Source organism: Microtus oregoni, unplaced genomic scaffold (assembly GCF_018167655.1).
Source record: "Microtus oregoni isolate MIOR12 unplaced genomic scaffold, Mior012 000047F_ref0000412, whole genome shotgun sequence".
Taxonomy (NCBI): domain Eukaryota; kingdom Metazoa; phylum Chordata; class Mammalia; order Rodentia; family Cricetidae; genus Microtus; species Microtus oregoni.
Window position 1 is genome coordinate 16,062,793 of NW_024543221.1, and position 18,900 is coordinate 16,081,692.

At 46.6% G+C, this 18,900-nt stretch overlaps 1 protein-coding gene across 2 annotated transcripts in view; it reads left to right on the forward strand.

Annotated features, from left to right (window-relative positions):
• Positions 1–18,900, forward strand: part of Kcnh1 (potassium voltage-gated channel subfamily H member 1) — a 296,080-nt gene that overhangs the window by 33,297 nt on the left and 243,883 nt on the right. For both annotated transcript variants that reach the window (XM_041635334.1, XM_041635336.1), the window contains exons 3-5: positions 1,556–1,662; positions 13,026–13,154; positions 18,075–18,193. In XM_041635334.1, coding sequence (XP_041491268.1) covers positions 1,556–1,662; positions 13,026–13,154; positions 18,075–18,193 — 355 coding nt within the window. The remainder of the gene's footprint in view (positions 1–1,555; positions 1,663–13,025; positions 13,155–18,074; positions 18,194–18,900) is intronic.

The following is an 18,900-nucleotide window of genomic DNA, read 5'->3' on the forward strand; positions in this document are numbered from 1 at the left end:
CAATGGATGAGTGTTCCCTTACCCCACATCCTCTCTAGCATAAGTTGTCATTGATGTTTTTGATCTTAGTCCTTCTGTCAGGTGTGAGATGGAATCTCAGAGTTGTTTTGATTTGCATTTCCCTGATAGCTAAGGATGTTGAGCAATTCCTTAAGTGTCTTTTGCCATTTGAGAATTCTCAGTTTAGATCTGTACCCCATATTTTAGTTTAATTATTTGATATTTTAATATCTAGTTTCTTGAGTTCTTTGTATATTTTGGAGATCAACCCTCTGTCAGACGTAGGGTTGATGAAGATTTTTTTCCCATTCTCTAGGCTGCCATTTTGTCTTGTAGACTGTGTCCCTTTGTCTTACAGAAGTTTCTCAGTTTTAGGAGGTCCCATTTATTAATTTTTGCTCTCAGTGCTACTGGGGTTATATTCAGGAAGTGGTCTCCTGTGCCAGTACATTCAAGGCTACCTCCCACTTTCTATTCTATGAGGTTCAGTGTGGCTGGATTTATGTTGAGGTCTTTGATCCATTTGGACTTGAGTTTTGTGCGTGGGGATAGATGCAAATCTATTTGCATTCTTCTACATGTCGATATCCAATTATACCAGCACTATTTGTTGAAGATGCTCTTTTTTTCCATTGCATAATTTTAGCTTCTTTGTTAAAAATCAGGTGTTCACAGATGTGTGAATTAATATCAGGGTCTTCTATTCAATTCCATTGTTCCACCTGCCTGTTTTTTGTTTTTTTGCTTTTGTTTTTTGCCAATAGTAAGCTGTTTTCATTACTATAGTTCTATAGTAGAACTTAAAGTCAGGGACTGTGATGCCTCCAAAAGTTCCTTTATTATACAGGATTGTTTTGGCTATCCTGGGTTTTTTTTTTTATTTTTTCCATATGAAGTTGAGTATTGTTATTTCAAGGTCTGTGAATAATTTTTCTGGGATTTGGATGGTGATTGCATTGAATCTGTAGATTGCTTTTGGTAAATTGCCATTTTTGCTATGTTGGTCCTACCTATCCAAGAGCATGGGAAAATTTTCCATTTTCTGATATCTTCTTCAGTTAATTTCTTCAAAGACTTAATGTTCTTGCCATACAGGTCTTTCACTTCTTTGGTTAGAGTTACCCCAAGATATTTTATGTTGTTTGTAGCTATTGTGAAGGGTGATGTTTCTTCCTCCAGTTGGTACTGGTGGGGCCTGTGGCTTAGGTGGTCACTCTTCCTTCAGGTGCAGGTGGGTCCATGATTCTGGTGGTCACTTGATGCAGCTCTGGGACTCCTCCAGGTGTAGGTGGGGCCCAGATGCCATGTGGGGATGGTTGGGGGTGTGTGTGGGGCTGTTCCCATGTCTCTGGGGCTTCTCTGGGTGGGGCATGGAATGTGCCTCCAAGGGCTACAGACACCTCATATATGTGTGTTTGTATGTGCATGTGTGTTTACATGCATGTATATATGTGTGTATAGGTATGTATTTGTATTCGTGTGTGTATGTGTGTTCAGTGCTTGGTGTGGACAAATTCTTGTTGAGTTGCTAATGAGCTCTCTGGTTGACTTTCAGTTTTATGTATGGAGAGCTGACCGATAAGGACACCATTGAAAAGGTGCGCCAGACCTTTGAGAACTACGAGATGAATTCCTTTGAAATCCTGATGTACAAGAAGAACAGTGAGTATAAGAAAACTCTGCTTTCATGTGCTTAGAGAGGTGTTGCCTCATCTCTGTGGCTGTTTGGATTTTCTTCTTCCCCCTCATCTAGTTACTGGAAGTAATTGTGTGTGGCTTACTAATTAGGACTTCATCTGTTTTTCTCTTAACTCAGTGTCTTCCCCATTGGTTTATTTATGAACTGTTAGTGGAAGGTGCCAAGAGTTCTCGTGATGACCCCAGCAGGCAGTGCTAAAAACAGGGCATTGTGCATTTTGATGGCAGAAGTCACAAAATAATCCCACACTAGTTCAAAATTATGAATAATAAAGGGTTATTTATTTAGGGGAGACTCACAGATCACTGTCCTTGATCACAGTTCTCTGCACAAACGGGGAACAGGAACGGAGTCTAGCAGCCGGAAGCAAGAATCGGAAGCGAGAGAGAGAGAGAGAGAGAGAGAGAGAGAGAGAGAGAGAGAGAGCGCGCACACACACACACACACACACACACACACACACTCTTCAGCTGCATTTATTGTATAAGAGACCACGCCCACATGGCTGGTATCTTAAATGCTATTGGCTGAAGGAGCGGAATGTGCTCCACAGAAGCCTTTGCGTTGGCCACAATTACTTCCACCAAGTAAATAATGAAGTCTGTAGCCATGCACTCTGCAGAACTTGTTTTTCTCTTAGGAGGCTTCTTGCTCAGCAGAGGTGAGCTCTCCCAAGAAGTGAGAAAGGTGGAACACATGGCCACAGCAAGACTCCTTGGTTCTATCTTGGGATTGTGCTATGGATCAAATCCAGAGATTCATGTGTGCTAGGCAGGTATTCTACTAACTGAGCCACATCCTCAGCCCCTGGTTCTGTTATTTTTATAAAGAATTCTACTCTTTGATTGAGGAAAACACCTAATGTCAGCCTTTATTCTACTCATACCTATGTATACACATGTGTACCACATGCATGTATATACAACACAGGCAAAAGCATGCCACACACACATGCATACACACAAGCCAGTGAAGAATCCCCTTTTTTACAGAAGTAAGGTTGATTGGCAAGCTATTGGTTCAATTAACATTTCTGGAGTGACCCCAAATTAAACAAAATTCAAGATAAAAAAAGGAAGAAAATAAAATGAGGAAAATGAAAAAAGATAAGGAATTAAGATTCACATAATGAAAGCTGCAGTGGGATCCAGCAAGTCACGCTGTATACCACGCTGTCCATGCATCTCTGCTTGCAAATGTTAATTGTGAAGAGTCTGCAGTCTGGTTTGAGGCCTCTGGTCTCCACTACACATTTTCATGCTGGGCCCCACTAGGACTCCTCCTGGATACCCTGCTGCCTCCCTGTGTTGTGGAGATCCTTCAGCTTTGAGCCTGTGGATCAGGTCCCTCCGCGTGCTCCAGCAGACCATAGATGGGTGGAAGATGTGACAGGCCAAGTCATAACCCGGGGTCTGGGCCTGAGCTGTTGCAGAGTTGGTTTGTCAGATGGCAAATGTGGACATCTTGCCCATGGTCACAATTGCAGGGCTGGCTCACTTATACTTGGACTAACAGGGTTGGTTCTTTTGTCCTGCCCTGGATAGGTGCAGCTGGTGGGTATCAGGGATGGCTCTCCCACCTGCCTCTGGCATTGATGTGTGGGGAGACAGCACTTCTCCCCTGCCCCTGTCACCACAAGGCAGATGGGTAATAGGACAGCTCTCCCGTGGTCACAGTTTCGGGTTCTCCCACACCTGCGTTAACAGTGTTGGCTCAATTGTGCTGCCTGGTGAGGTGCAGGGCCTGATCTCCCAAGTGTTGCTCTTGGTGGGGGTCAGGGATGGCTCTTGCATACTCGTGATCACAGGGTCCGCTCTCCCACCTGCCTCAGGCATTGATGGACAGGGGTGACAACTCCCTTCTGCTCATGTTACCACATCCCTGCAGATGGGTAATGGGAGACATGTCAGGGGTCATGAGAGTTACAGCAGGTGACAACTAGTGTCCCCATGTCAGCCCACCAGAGGAGTGGTTATCTATGGAGGTTAATCCTGCCTAGGCAAGGCCTGCAGGACCATCACCTCTGGAAACCATTGGTCACTTTTGCTAAAGCAACTTGGTGTCTCCCCAATACCTGCACTGTGGGGTGTAATCTCATGTGATGTGTATGTGTAATCTCATGATTGCACCTCAATCTTGTGAGCACATATATCTGTGGGTGGTCAGGAAGATGACTTTTCATATGAATACACACACACACATACCATATATATATATATATATATGGTATATATAGACATATATATATATATATATATATATATATATATATGTAAACTATATCCTGGGACATGCTTCATAGCTGGATCTATTTGTCCCCCAAGGACTGTGGACACTTAGAAGCCTGCCTTGTTCTTTTGCTTATTGGGTGACTTTCCCCCTACTCTGTGGGATACCCGGTGAGATTTAGTCACACAGTCAAAAACCTTGGTTCCCACAGTCAAATTTCCACTCCTTTCCCTGAAATAAAGCCTAGAGGACAGCTCCCTGCCATTACCTTTTATTTGGCAGGACATTTATTCAGGAGAGGAATCTTTCAAATAGATCACATTCAGGACATCAAAGATAGGGCTCTGGCCTGTCCAACCTTGCTTGATTCTTAGTCCTTCCTGATGCAGAGATTAGGTATCCCAAATTCTACTGCAGCCAATTTGGGAAAGTGCTAACCTCAGCTGACCCCCAGCTCTAACCCAGAAAGCTGTTAGTTCCCTACACCTACCCTCACCTCAGTTAACTGGTGCAGATTTTAACCTGGGAATGGAGCATCATGCATGGGCTTCCCTTCTCCCTTCTTAGAATGTAAAACCTCCTCTATGGCCCTCCCTGGGCCATAAAGAAGCTGACAGTGTCATTTGGGACAGCTCTTGTCTGTTTTATGACCCTGAGAAATTAGGGCCTTGTAACATTGCCTTTACCAGAGAATTTGAGTGTGTGTGTCTGTCTGTGTGTAAACTAGACACTTTGGAGCATGGCAGAGCAATAAAGAAACTGTCATGAAGAAGTATAGAGTGAGTTTGTTCCCCCTCAGATAACCGGAGCAAAAAGTCCCTTTGCATCTTGAAATCTTGTGGGAAGTGTTTCCTGAGAGCACAGAGAGGCTGTGTTCCAGGAGCAGCCAAGGTTGTGCCTTGTGCTGGCAGCTGAACTTGAGAATGTGTAAGAGTCATCCAGGTGATACTGGTTTTGAAGGCATGAAGGGGTCATGGAGAGCAGCTAAGGCTTGGCACTGTGATAGGCCAGGAGAGGCCACTGGTGAAGCTGCAGCCTCAGTGGCAGTTGAAGGCCCAGGACTGAAGGGGTCATGCAGAGAAGTTGAGGCTTGGCATCATGAAAGTCTAAGAGAGGCTATTGGTATAAGTATAGTCCAGCTGCAGCAGAAGCCTCCAGCATTTTGGAGATGCTGGCATTATAGGATGACCACCAAGAACAGCAGCAGTGGAGTCTAGAACACAGGCTGTGTGTGCTGCAGAGGGCAGGGCTGGAGCAGTGACCCAAGCCCTTTGGTGGAGTCCAGAAGATCATGAGTGGATCCTAGCCAATGGATGGTTGGAATTTGGTTTTGCTTTGATTTGATTATGACTGTGCCCTGATTTTTCCCTCTTGAAGTAAGCAAGTGTTTTACTGGCGCCCACAGTTGAGAGACTTGAATTGTAAAAGACTTTGGACTTTAAAAGAGATTGGTTGTTTTAAAGGGACTGACATTTTAATGCATTTGAATTTGTAAGGACTGTGGGGCTTCTAAAGTAATTTATGCTTACTGTGAGATCTTGGAAATTAAGAAAGCAAAGGTTGTGGCTTAATATTGACGTGTTCCTGTGTCGAGTTGACAAGTTGTACTGGGTGGTTTTGTGTCAACTTGACACAAGCTAAAGTCACCAGAGAGGAAGGAGCCTCAGTTTAGGAAATGCCTCCATGATATCCAGCTGCAAGGCATTTCACGGTGGGTGGTGCCATCCCTGGACTTGTGGTCCTGGTTTCTATGCAAAAGCAGGTTGAGTGAGCCAGGGTAAGCAAACCAATTGACAGTGTCCTTCCATGGCTTCTGCATCTCCTCCTGCCTCCAGGATTCTGTCTCTCTGAGTTCTTGTCCTGACTTCATTCAGTGATGAACAGCAGTATGGAAGTGTAGAAGTGTAAATCAAATAAACCCCTTCTTCCACGACTTACTTTTTGGTCACTCTGTCTTGTTACAGCAATAGAAACCCTAACTAAGACAGGGGTCAAAGAACTCTTGTCACAGGGTCGCCTAAGACCGTTGGAAAACACAGATGTTTAAATTAGAATTCATAACAGTAGGAAAATTACAGTTATGATTTAGCAATGAAATAATTTTATGGTTGTGCATTTGGAGGGGAGGGTCACCACAGCTTGAGGAACTGTATTGGAGGGTCACAGTGTTAGAAAGGTTGAGGATTACTGCTTTAGGAGATAAAATCTTGATAGAGGAAATACATCACTTGGGGTGGGTGTTGAGGTGTTATTGCCTGCCCCGCCCCCACTTCCTGCTCCCTTTCTTCTTGCTGGTGCCAGCCCCGTGCCTCTGCTGCTAGATCTTCTCTGCCATGATGGACCCTCTTGTCCTTGAAACTGAGAGCCAATAGGCCATTTCTCCTCAAAGCTGTTGTTGAGGTATTTTATATCAACAACAGGAAGGAAGCTAACACACTGGGCGTTTACAAGGCTTTACCATTTCCTTATTAACAACAACACTGGTCTGGGTGTGGTGATGCTCTCCTGTATCCCCAGCACTCAGGAGGCCGAGGCAGGAGGACTGAGTTTGAGGCCAGCTTGAGCTGCATATCGAGATATCAAAAAACCAAAACCGAAACAAAACCAAACCCATGGAAACAGAACAGACCTGATGCTAAGGCAAATGCCGGCAGGCAGGTGTTCTGTTGACACCGTCTGCTGAAGGATGGCAATTGTGGTATCAAAGATGCTTGTTCCTGAGACTTGCCAAGTGGCGGCTTTCCACCGTGCAGACAGTCTGCGGAGTGCGAGAGGCTGACTCACTGTGCCTCCTGAGTGTGAAGACTGACTTTCAAATGATCAAACCGTCCACAATAAAAGTGTGTCTGTCAACATTTAGCACCAGTGAGGCTGAATTGCTTTGCTTCCTTTCTGTCCTAGTAAGGGTCCTATTACTGTGAAGAGACACCATGACCACAGCAACTTTTACAAAGGAAAACGTTATAATTGGGGCTGGCTCACAGCTCAGAGGTTTAGTCCATTATCGTCATAGTAGGAAGCATGGTCACATGCAGCAGGCATGGTGCTGCAGAGGAGGCTGAGAGGTCTGTATCTGAATGGCAGGCAGCAGGAAGAGCAAGTGATCCAGTAGGCCTGGCTTGAGCTTCTGAGACCTCAAACTCCCACCCCCACCCCAGTGACACACTTCCTCCAACAAGGCCACACCTACTCCAATAAGGTCACACCACCGATAATGTTACTTCCCATGAGTCTATGGGGCCATTTTCATTTAGACTACCACTCTACTCATTAAAGTCACAATTTTAATGTTACCTGTTCAGATTCTAGGTCTACCTAGTCTATTTAATTCTAGTGATTTTCCCACTGTAAGCCTTTTAATTTTTTGAACACGTATGTGTGTGCATGTCTGCCCGTGTAATGTGTATTGGGGACACACATGTGTACAAATGGATGTGTACGTGGAGGCCAGCAGTTGATATGTGGCATCTTCCTTGGTCGCCACTCTGTTTACTGAGGCAGTCTCCCACTGAAATAGGAGCTCAGGGATGCTGGCTAGCTCACTAGGGGATTCCCATCTCTGTCTCCTGAGCGCTGGGTTAAAGTGTTTTGTGCAAGTTCTGGGCCTTGAACTCCAGTCCTCACGCTTGCCTGGCAAGGTCTTTACCCACTGAGCCCTCATCTCCCCTGCCGTGTTGGCAGGCTCCCTGGAGTGTTGTGACATTTCCCTTTCTTACTCTTCAGTGTTTATGGAGATCTTCTAGTCACAGGCACCAGGCTTTGGTCCACCCTGTTGGGGAGCTGGGGGTGAGTAGCAAAAGGTTTCCGTGGAGTGGTCTGGAGTGAGAGTCGGGGTTTCATATGTTGGAAGATGGGTGATTTTGATTCTTTCCTGTCTGTTGGTTGGTCTGAAAGCCTGACGTTCCTACAGGGCTGTGTCCTTTGTCATTGTGCACACTCAGGAGGTTGCGTGGTTTTCGTGCAGTAATGATGATTATTATGAATGAGCCAAATTGGCAAAGTTTTATGTGCTCACTCTCATGCTGGCCTATCAGTTTCCTCATTTTTCAGACAAGAAAATCAAGAAATCTTACCTCTGAATAAAAGCCACGCAACTCTGACCAGTGGGTCGCCTGCTCCGCCCCCACTCCCGGCACACACACAGTGTGTGTGAGTCCCTGGTTTGAGGCTGGCTGGAGCAGCGGTGCAGTTAGAGGTGCCCAGGGTAAGGTGTCCTACTCAGTGCTGCTGGGCCAGTGCTTGCAGAAGGAACTACTAGCCAAGTCACTATTGATTCCTGTGGGCGACTCAGCCCTGACCATAGCTGAGCTGAGACACTCACGAGAGAAATAGCTGCTGCCTTCAGGAGCGGATGAGTGTGGAGACAAACGCACTTGCTTAAACAGTCGTATTTTGTCCATTTTCAACAGGGCTCGTCTTTTCTTTATTCTGTGAAAGATCCACTGTTGTGCTGTGGCTATCAGTCTCAAATCAAACACACATGGAGAATTATTTGCCTCATTAAAATTCTCATATATGTTTAGGAACTTACACACACACACACACATAAAAGTTAAAAATGTTTTTTGGAGACAGGGTCTCACTGTGTAGCCCCAGAGGGATTGAACCTTACGCTGTAGACCAGGTTGACCTCAAACTCACAGACATCTGCCTACTTCTGTCTCCAGAGTGCAGGGTTTAAAGGTCTGCACCACAAAGTCTGTCAGATGTGAGTTTTTTTCATATCAATGTTTTTTCTTATTTCTGAGTTTTATAGATTTTTTTAGTGAGTTCTTTTTCTTATCCAAGTAATAAAAGTACTCCTCATCTTCTGCTCTGCTGCCCAAGTAGTTACATTAAAATGTTCTTTAGACTATTAAGCAGTTTGGAATGTGTTCTTATATATTATGTGATATTAGTATTTAAATTGATTTTATACATTGCTCATTGAATTGTCATAGTATCGTTAATTAAATAGTTCCAGTCTTCCTGATTTGAAATTCCCTTTTCTTCCTTTGTGTGTTCATGTGTGTGCAGGTGTTTGTGTGTGTGTGTATGCTTGTGTGTACACTTGCATGCATATGAGTATGAACATATGTGTACATGCGTGAGTGTGGAGGTCAAAGGACACTCTCCACTTACTTGTTAGAGTCATCCACTTTGTATTTTGAGATGGGGTCTCTCATTGGCCTACAGCTTCTGGAGCAGGCTGGCTGGTCAGTGAGCCCTGGGGAGTTTCCTGTCTCTGCTTGCCCAGTGCTTGGATTACATATGTGACCCCCTATGGCCAACATCTTTTGTATATGGGTCACGGCAAGTGTGAGTCTGATGCTCACACTTGTATAGGTCTATCTTCTGAGCCGTAGCGGCAGCCCTACCGTTTTCTTGGTACAGCAACTTCTTTCATCTGTGTGTCTGTTTCTGCCTTCTTGTTCTGCTGTGTGTGTGGGCGCAATATCCGCGCACTTGGGCTTTTCCATACTTACTCCAGGGTTCAGGTCACTGTAGCTGCCCCGCCTCATAGCACCGTGAGGTGCAGACTGCAGCTCCTCAGAGCCTGGCTCATCGCGAGTACTCATCAAAGGGTAATGTGTTCATAGGCTTTGGCTTTGCAAACCGTGCTGGTGACGCCTCATTGTTATAGGTAGTCATGGTCATTGTCATCGTCATTTTCTGTTTCCCCTAAGCCAGGCTTACACCTTGATTTTTCTGTTTGAGATGAAGTCCACTTTATCAGGCTCTTGAGCACAGGGGGCGCCACCGAGGCTCTGACTGAAACTGCATTTTGTTTGTACACTAAGCAGGAGGCCTGGCGTCTTACTCGGTTGTGCTGTCTCACCTGCAAGCGCTGTGACTCTTCAATCATTTAGGTTTTGCTCTGTGTTTTTAATTATGAGGAGACCTAAGCATTGATTTTTCTAACTTCCCCCTTGCTGTGGCTCAGATGGGCCCTCTCACCTCAGAACAGGGTGAGTTTCCTCTAACTCTTTGAGATATATTTTAAGTCCTTCAAACAACCCTGGGGATTTCAGTCGTTAGAAGAAGAATTGGAAAGGAAGAAGGAAAAGGAAGTGCTAGTTTTAAACACCCGTGTATCACATATGTTTATTTTTACTTAATCTTAGGGAAGTTGGTTATCCCTCTTTTATAAGTGGGTAATTGATGTTGAGAGAAACTAAGCTGCCAGGCCAGGGCTCATTGTAAAAAGGGAAAGGACTTGGCCCTGGGCTTTGGGAGGCCACAGCCCCACCATCTATGCTGCCCAACGTTTCTGCATTTATCATTTGTCTTAGAGGACGCTAACCCCAGACAAACATCTGTTCCTGGGCCAGGTTGCTGCTCCTAAGGCCTGTTTCTAGACCTAGCAGTGTGGCCAGCATGATGCAGCCCTTCCCAAAAGCCAGACTTGCTAACACGGTCAAAGCAGCTTGGTCAGGCTAAGTGACTTACTTCCTTAGGAATGAGAATCAGAGTGAATAGAGGTGTCTGACCTGGAACTCACCTCCTACTGACTATCCGTAGCCATGGACACGGGCGGACCCCTTTCCCAGCAACAGCAGCTGCCTCTCCGTCAGCAGCTCTGTCAGGTGCTGCTTGCCTAGGCTCGCACACCCATCTTTCTTAGATGTAGAACGGAACGTTAAATGCTTGCTTTTCTCTGTATGTGCAAATCTGGACTCATTGCTAGCCTGAATCATGATGGAGTAATTTTGCGCAGTTCTGGGCTCTGAGACCTCTGGAGTCCAATCTGCTCTGGTCTCTGCTAGCAAGATGATCAACCCAAAAGTCAAAGGGCTCCTGGCTTTCCTTAGGACCTCCAGAGATGGAGACGTGAGATAGACTCCAGACTCTAGAAGGTTTATGTTCACTTGAAACAACTCTTTCATCTATTGTGGGTCCAAGTGATATTTCAGTTATGATCCCTTTGGGGGTTGCTTATCAGATATTTACATTACAGTTATGAAGTAGCAGCGAAATACTTTAGTGGTTGAGGGATCAGCACAACATGAGGAGCTGACTGTATTGAAGGGTCACAGCATTAGGAAGGTTGAAGATCATTGTACTAGATGAAAATGCTTTGCTGTGGGGAGGATGGGGTTGAAATCTCTGGTTTGTACTGGAGGACTCCTGTTCTTTCTGGAGTATTTCCATACGTGAAAAGTTGATCTGTTCCACTTGCTATCTTGGTGATAGTTTGTGATGGAGGAAGGCCTGAGTGTCTGGAAAGACACTGCCATAGAACTGATGTCTTTGGCCCATCTACCAGGAATGACTACCTGACATACAGCATGCCACTGGGACGGGCATGCAGGGTAGTAAGACAGAGAAAGTAGGTCGAGACTCCTGTCCACAGACTGGACTATGATCTAGTGATCTAGTTAAGGAAATAATCCCCAGTTACTTAGACTTTTTTTTTTTTTTGGAGGGGGCACAATTTCCTGTCCATTAACGGAATCAAGAGATAGAGACAAAAATGTCTCTGTTATGACCGAGAAAGCTAATCCTGGGGATATAGTTTGTATCTGTGGGGAAGGGTTCTACAAGTGGGCCCTGCAACGCACAGACGTATCCACCTGTCACAGGTAGCACGAACGAATCATAGGCCTCTCCTCCACCAGACCTAACCCTGCCCTTTGTGTCTTCTCCCACCGCTTATAAAACAGGGGAGCAGAGTTCTCGTCTCCTAAATTACCAACCCTTTCCTCATGAGGTTACATGGAAAGATGTCCCTCCGAGGGAAACTGCACACCAGGAGCAGGAGGTTCCTGCCTCCTTACTAGCCCTGGGGACCACCTCGAGATGAACTCTACAGCAATGTGAATTTTTGATACCAGCTGTCTATTTAGACAGAAAGGAAATGATCAGAATGATAAGTGTTTAATCAGGGAGCATTTATTTCCGAAATGACAGTGAGCAGAACTGGGCAGAGAGAGGCAGAGCTTTACCAATGCCTCTGTTGAACTGGGGGGAGTTCATGATGAGCTGGAACTCTGGAAAAGGGACAGAGGCTCCCTATCATGATGGATGTGGTACCCTCAAGATCTCGGAGTACTGGGCTCTTGGCAGCTGGAATATAAATACGCAATGCGGTCCTACCGAAGAGGCCCGAGGCATGGGGCCCAGCTTGCTGTGCAGTGCAGGGGAGGCTCTGAGGACTGAAGCCCTACAGGAAGAGGGGCTGTGAGGAGGGCACCTAGGTGAGGCCCCTGCTCTCCACAGGGGTGTGGCTCCTCCCATCTGGTTTGACGCTAGAGTGATAAAGTAGGAGTACTTCTTGATTTCCATTTCAAAAAAGCCTCATGGAGTTTTCTTTGGAGCAAAAGGATGGTGTTTGCTCTGTGTTGAAGCTAGAATGTGGCCAGGTGTGGCTTGGCACGGTCACACTGTCTTTTCGGTTTACTCTTGCTCACTTCAGGGCGAAAGGTTTCAGGTCCCACAGGTTCTGCAGAGGCCCCAAAGATGTAGTTACAGAAGCCTTCTAAAAACAGTGGGCAATTCCAAGGTCATGGTATTCTTGGTTTTGAAATGCTATTCTTTTTGAACTGTGGATTTTCCTTCAAAACCTGACAGTTAAAATTATGCAGAGGGAAAGAAGATGAACATCAACCATGGGTGTGTATTTTGGTAACCAATATGGCATATTTTCACTTGATCTATTTTCTGACTGCTTTTACAGTTTGGGGTTATTCGTACTTGCACACAAATTCAGTTTTTGGCCCATGCTTGCTCAAGCGTGCGCATGAAACGATAGTTTCACCGGTTGCACTGGACAGTGGCATCCTCAGCCAAGGAAAGAGTCTGTGCTTGGCAGTGCCCTGCACTCTGTGTAACCCTGTGCTCTCAGAAGCCTTCAGTTCTCTGTTCTGTGAGATTTCAGACGCTGTACTGACATGATGATGTGACCGTAAGGAGGTCCCCACTGTGTAGCTGTGTGGTCACTCTGCAAGGCTTCATTCCGCAAGAAAGGGGTAACTGTGGGATTCTCCCACGCCTGAAGTAACAAGAGCATTTAACAGTGAATTCATATTCATATATGTTCCCGCCCAAGTTTGATCCTCCAGCCCCTCTGACGAGGCTGCAGACAACTAACTGACCACCCTTTTGATGTTCCCTTCAGGGACACCTGTGTGGTTTTTTGTGAAGATTGCGCCAATCCGGAATGAGCAGGATAAAGTGGTTCTGTTCCTCTGTACCTTCAGCGATATAACCGCATTCAAGCAGCCGATCGAGGATGACTCATGCAAAGGTTCGTAATCTGACTTGCGCAAGTGCATTTAAGACGGTTTTGTCCCCCCTTGACTCTCGATTTTGCTACAGAAAATTCGAGGTTGCCAAGGCAATCTTGCTCAGAGATCAGGATTTAAATCTTAGTTTGTGTTGGGTATTATGTGATTCTGCATTGTGCCTGGGGAAGAGAGAGACAGAAAACCAAGCATTGCTTAGTAAAGCATTTAGAAGCTAACCATTTTACTGTTATGGTTTTGATGCAATAAAGCAGTCAGGCACATCTGACCGCACCAGGACTCTTCCAGGTTTTCCTCCCCTTTTCCTCCATCCCTCCCCCACTGGAGATTAAACATATGGTCTTGTGGATGCTAGGCAATCACTCCTGAAATGTTTTCACAGTCATGTGCATGGGTAGGCATGGCCATACTGTGTTTATGACTTCCATGTGGATGTCTTGTGTCTGTCTGTAGATGGTTGCAGCCTCTTCCACTCAAAACAAGACATCAGGCCATGATAAACCCAAAAGGGGAGATGCCATGACCTGAGATGTTAGTAAATGGCTGTGTGTCTGCCTTGGTCTTGACACCAAAACATGGGCTAAACTAACGTATTTGAGCTGTCACAGACTTAGGGAAAAGTTAGATACACTCACACACCCTGCACCAGCCTCTGAACCCATGCATGTGTCTAAATGTGACTGTGTGTGCCTGGCCGCATTGTGCCTGCTAATTGATTTCAAACGTGGCATTACTGAGGCCAGGGACTCGAGTAACATTTCTGTAGGGGTCATCTGACCGGCTGTACGGCCTTAGATTTTCGCCAGATTGCAGTAGTGTATTGTTTGGGTAACAGCAGAGACTTTGGAAAGGAGATGACAGGATCGCTGGGAGAGTTAGACTCCTGCCGGGCCCAGCTCACTGGGCTACGAAGGGCAACATGCTGTTGCCAGGGGCTGAGATCACAGGGTATCTGAGTTCCTCTTTCAACTCCCCCTCCTGCAGTTTTCACGTAATTAACCAAGAGCCCAGCTATTTCATGTTGCCAGGCTACCTGGCTCTGTGGTTGGCTTTCTACTCCAGAGCTCTGCTCTTGAAGATTCCTAGGATACAGCTGAGAAATGCCAGCTTGGTCCAGGGGAGAGGCAGGCTGGGGTGTGTTACCCTGGCTGTGACAAAGACTCTTACATGATCATCGTTGTGGCAGGAGGACCCATGTGTGCCCTCGGTCTGTGACTCTGAGGGTGTTTAAGATCCCGTCACATTTAGACACGTTCATGGAGTTGAGATCAGAGTGCTGTGTGCACCAGTGTGTGCCCCCTTTTCCAGACTATGGTAGCTCAGAGTGTCTATTCCAGACAGCTCCCCAGTTTAAGACCCCCGTAGTGTCTCCTCCCCCAAGTCTCTCTCTCCTTTCAGGCGTCCCCCGGCCCAGTTTCTAGTTTTGATGTGGAGATCCCTCAGAGTAGCAGATAGTATATGGTGGCTCTCTGAGAACAGCTGCTTGCTTCTTTCAACCCACCAGACTCAAAAGGAACGCTCTAAGGGCATTCAGATATTTTGGCAATTATTTTCCAAGTGTTTACTTAGACAATTTAAAACACGTGATCTGGCCATGTATGATGTTCTCTGCTGAGGCTAGTGACATGTGCTTACTGTTACTATAGTAGGAGAGGCCCAGCCTTCTGAGAGAGTGCCCATGTGACATGTAAGTGTCTACTCGAGTCTCACAAAACCCGAGAGAAGGGATGAATCAGAATGACGGTACGAGACTTGTTTGGGTCTGTTTTCCAAGAATCATGTGCTCCACTTTACTTAGCCCGTCCTTCCCTCCCTGCCTCTCCACTATCCCCTACTTCTTGTCCTGTATTCACTTTTATTGAATACAGGACAAGAATAATATTTCATGCAATAACATGAATAACACATGGATATTGGTAGATACTTTAGAACATACACACATTCGACACATATTTACATATAGACACCTGTGCACATGCAGAAACATGTATGCACACATGAATGCATGTACATATGTACACAGGCATGCATACCATGCATACATGCACACAGCTATGTATAAACACATGCATATGCTCACACACATTAGCTTTCAATGTGAGAATCCCGGTAGGGAGTCCAGCTTAATGCCGTCTCAGAGACATGACTTTCTAAGCCTCCTTCTAATGTCGTGTAATGCTCCAGCTTTCCTTGCCACCATATCACCGGACCACTGTGGTATGGTGGTCTGCTCAGGACACAGTTAGATTTTATATTTGCCTATTTATGATGGAAAGGCCTGGGAATCGGTGCAGTTTGATCCAGATGGGAAAGGTACTGCCGTGTGGCTGGATGGCTCCGGCTTGCCCTTGCTCTCTGGGCATGCTCTTGGTTCATTTCCACTGACCCTGCGGGGTTTGCAGCTCAGCACCACAGTCAGCACCAAGTCCTCAGAGTCCTGCTTCCCTGGGCTTGTTCAGAATTCACTTGTGAGCTAGAATGGAAGGCAAAGCTCCCCAGTAGCCTCAGGGTGTTTTCTGCTAGCTGGTTAGCTTTATAACTCATGTGTGTTCAAATTGTGTTTCAAATGACTTGGCTTTGATCACGCACTTCACATTTTGAGTTCCTGGGTGGTGTGGGTGAGTCCAGAGAATGGTTCGGGAAGCCTGCTTGTGCCCACAGCCAAGGGCAGACAGCCGGATGATAGAGAGTCGGCTATTTTAGCATGGAGCCCTGGGCGCTGCTGGAGCCCTGGGTGCTGCTGATGGATTCTGTGGTGTTTTTCTAGCTCCTCTTCACCCACAGCTCTCCACTCATCCCCTTGCTTCCATCTTTGCTTTGCTATTCCCCTTGGACTAATTCCCTAACTCTGACGAAAGTGACACACACATGTCATTGAGCAGGGACTGAACGTCAAGCAGGGTTTTCTGTTTGGTAGCCAGTGGGTGGGTTATACCGAGGCTAAATCAGGCTCAGCTACTTGGACTTTATCTCTCTCCTTCTTTTATGGAGGGCAGGTGGTAGGGCTTGGCTTTGCTCCTCTGAGCTCAGAGGCTGAACATGTTGGGAGGAGAGTGTGACCATCAAAAGGTGAGTCACCCACTTGTGGCAAAGCTGCAGACTCACCCTTGTGTTGAGCATTCAGGAGTGAACGTGACCAAAGGTGCTGCACAGATGAAAGGGAGAACTCCAGAGAAGACTTTCTAAGATTAGATTATCGGAGGATGAGGGCTCCTTCCTCCAGTGGATCAGTCAGAGACGTATTACAACCTTTCTCCTTCAGTGCCGACATATCGTCCTTGCCCGTGGGATAATGGAGAGGCTCTTAGTTAGTTAGCAAAGCTGCTTAGGGAGCCGTCGTCGACTTCATAGTTGCACATTGATGGGGAAAAGACTGGAAGGGACGCTTGAGGGCACAGACAGTGTCACACTCTGGCCACTTGTTTGGGTCCACAGTTCACTGACACTCAGGCCGTGGTTCATGCTGGCCTCCCGTGTGTTCAGTGTCAGCGTTGCTCTCAGCTGAAGGAGAGCCTATTCCTGAAAGAGGTTTTAAAGAGTCCTGAGGCACACCTGCTGAACAATTCAGCGTACATGGGAAGACGTCCACATCCCCTGCAGGGTCTAGGCTGTCCCTCCCACTGACCCCAGTGGAGCTCCGACACTGTGCGCCAGGTCTGAAAGTGACAGTGTTCTGTGTCTCTCTCTTCCTAGCATGGGGTATTGGGCCGAAGGGGCTGCCAGTGCCTTTAGAGCATGGTGCTTTTGAGTGAAGCCAAGAAGAGCTGGTTTATTGCCCTCGTATTGACCAAAGCTTATCAGACAAAAAATTCTAAAGGTTATAGAAAGACCAAGCCATTCTCCCTAGTCCCATAGTCCCCTGGATCCTAGGTCAGTCTTGGGAAGGTGCTCTAGAGTAAGACTTAGAAGATGATGTTTCTTGCCGGGCAATGGTGGCACATGCCTTTAATCCCAGCACTCGGGAGGCAGAGGCAGGCAGATCTCTGTGAGTTCAAGACCAGGACAGGCTCCAAAGCCACAGAGAAACCCTGTCTCAAAAAACCAAAAAAAAAAAAAAACCAAAAAAAAAAAAAGATGATGTTTCTTCAGAAGTCACCAAAAGCTGGGAATGATGAACATTGTCTTGGTCCCAGCATCATGTGTGATAACAGTTGCATGCTCTATGTATTTGCTGTGGACCCATGGACATGTGTGTGGAGATTTGGTCTTCAGGCCCTACAGGTTTTCAGAGGTCTCATGGGATAGCTGCCTGGTCAAAACCTTGATTCAGATGCTGCCTGTTGAGCATTGTAATGTCGTACCTGGGGTACTTTAAGTGCAATAAGGATCACCTAGATTCTCAGATTCTCAGAAAACACCTGCCTCCATGACCATTCCCCTCCCAGTGCCTTCCCTCACACACCCAGAAGCCCACCGTTCACTCCTGAGCTCGGAGAAGACAATGCCACCCTCTCTAGTCGCATCATGCACAAACTCCAGTTTGCGGCTCAGGTTCTGCAAGATCAGATGATGGAGGAGTTGAGATGAGCCTGAGGCAAGTCACCCAAGGCCGAGAGCCATCTCCATCACCTGGTGTGAGCCAGTGACAGAGTCTTGAGCAGAGGAGAAGTCTGAGTTCTAGACACTTCCTCTGAATGTGGGTTGCTGGGCCTTTATTTCCTTATTTGTTCAAAGTTTCTGAAACCTGCCCTGCTGGGTCTCAAGGCTATGATCAGAATGCAGCTCACACATGTTGGAAAAGCAAGTTGCTGCCCAAAGCTCCATGCTTCAGGACACATTTCTGACCTGCAGGTCTTGCTTGCAGGCATGCAGGATGAACTTATGGGAACTCCGGAGGACACTGGGCAGTGTCCTGTGGTATCGCTGGCTGCAGATGCCTGTGCTCTTCTGGTGTGTGGCTGACCTTGTGTTTGTGTTTCTAGGTTGGGGGAAGTTTGCTCGGCTGACCAGAGCTCTGACAAGCAGCAGGGGTGTCCTGCAGCAGCTGGCCCCCAGCGTACAGAAGGGTGAGAATGTTCACAAGCACTCGCGCCTGGCAGAGGTAAGGGTGGGCAGAGCCCACCAGCCTTACTTCCTGGGGGCATATGGGCTGGTATGCTAGTGTGGAAGGGGACCCTTGGGACCCCCCCTCAGCTTCTTGGCTGGGACTTTGGTTTGTCTGGATGCTGTAAACTGTTCTCTGTAACCGGTTCTGGCTGTTGCACTTGGCCGTGTGTAGCAGGGTGGAGAAGAGGTGTCAGTTCACTTTTCTTAGGACACAGCAAGGAGCTGGAATTACCTCTTATTTGGAAAGGAGACCTTTAAAACAACTTATAAGCCACAGGTGATTTCGTCATCTTAGCAATGCATACTCTTCAAGGAAAACATGATACAGGAATCAAAAGGAAGAAAATGAAAATCTCCTGCACTCTCTGGCCATGTCGCATTATTTGGTGCACATTAAATGCTTCCCCCTGGACACAATCCTATTCCTAAAGAGGAAGAACTCCACCTTTAATGTTTATGGGGCTGTGATGTATCTGAGAAGGGCCATGTCTTCCTTTCTTTATTGAGAAGAATCATTTGGATGGTGGTGGCAGCATTTATTTATTTATTGGTCATGATGTGGGGCTCAGCTTATGACTGGAAGATCGCTAAGCAAGGTCTTACAACTCACAGATGTTTTCTCGCTGTTTCTTCCTCTTGTTGATGAAGGGACTTTTGTCCCCCTTGCTGCTGCCATACGGCCCTCCTGGCTTCTGTGTTGCT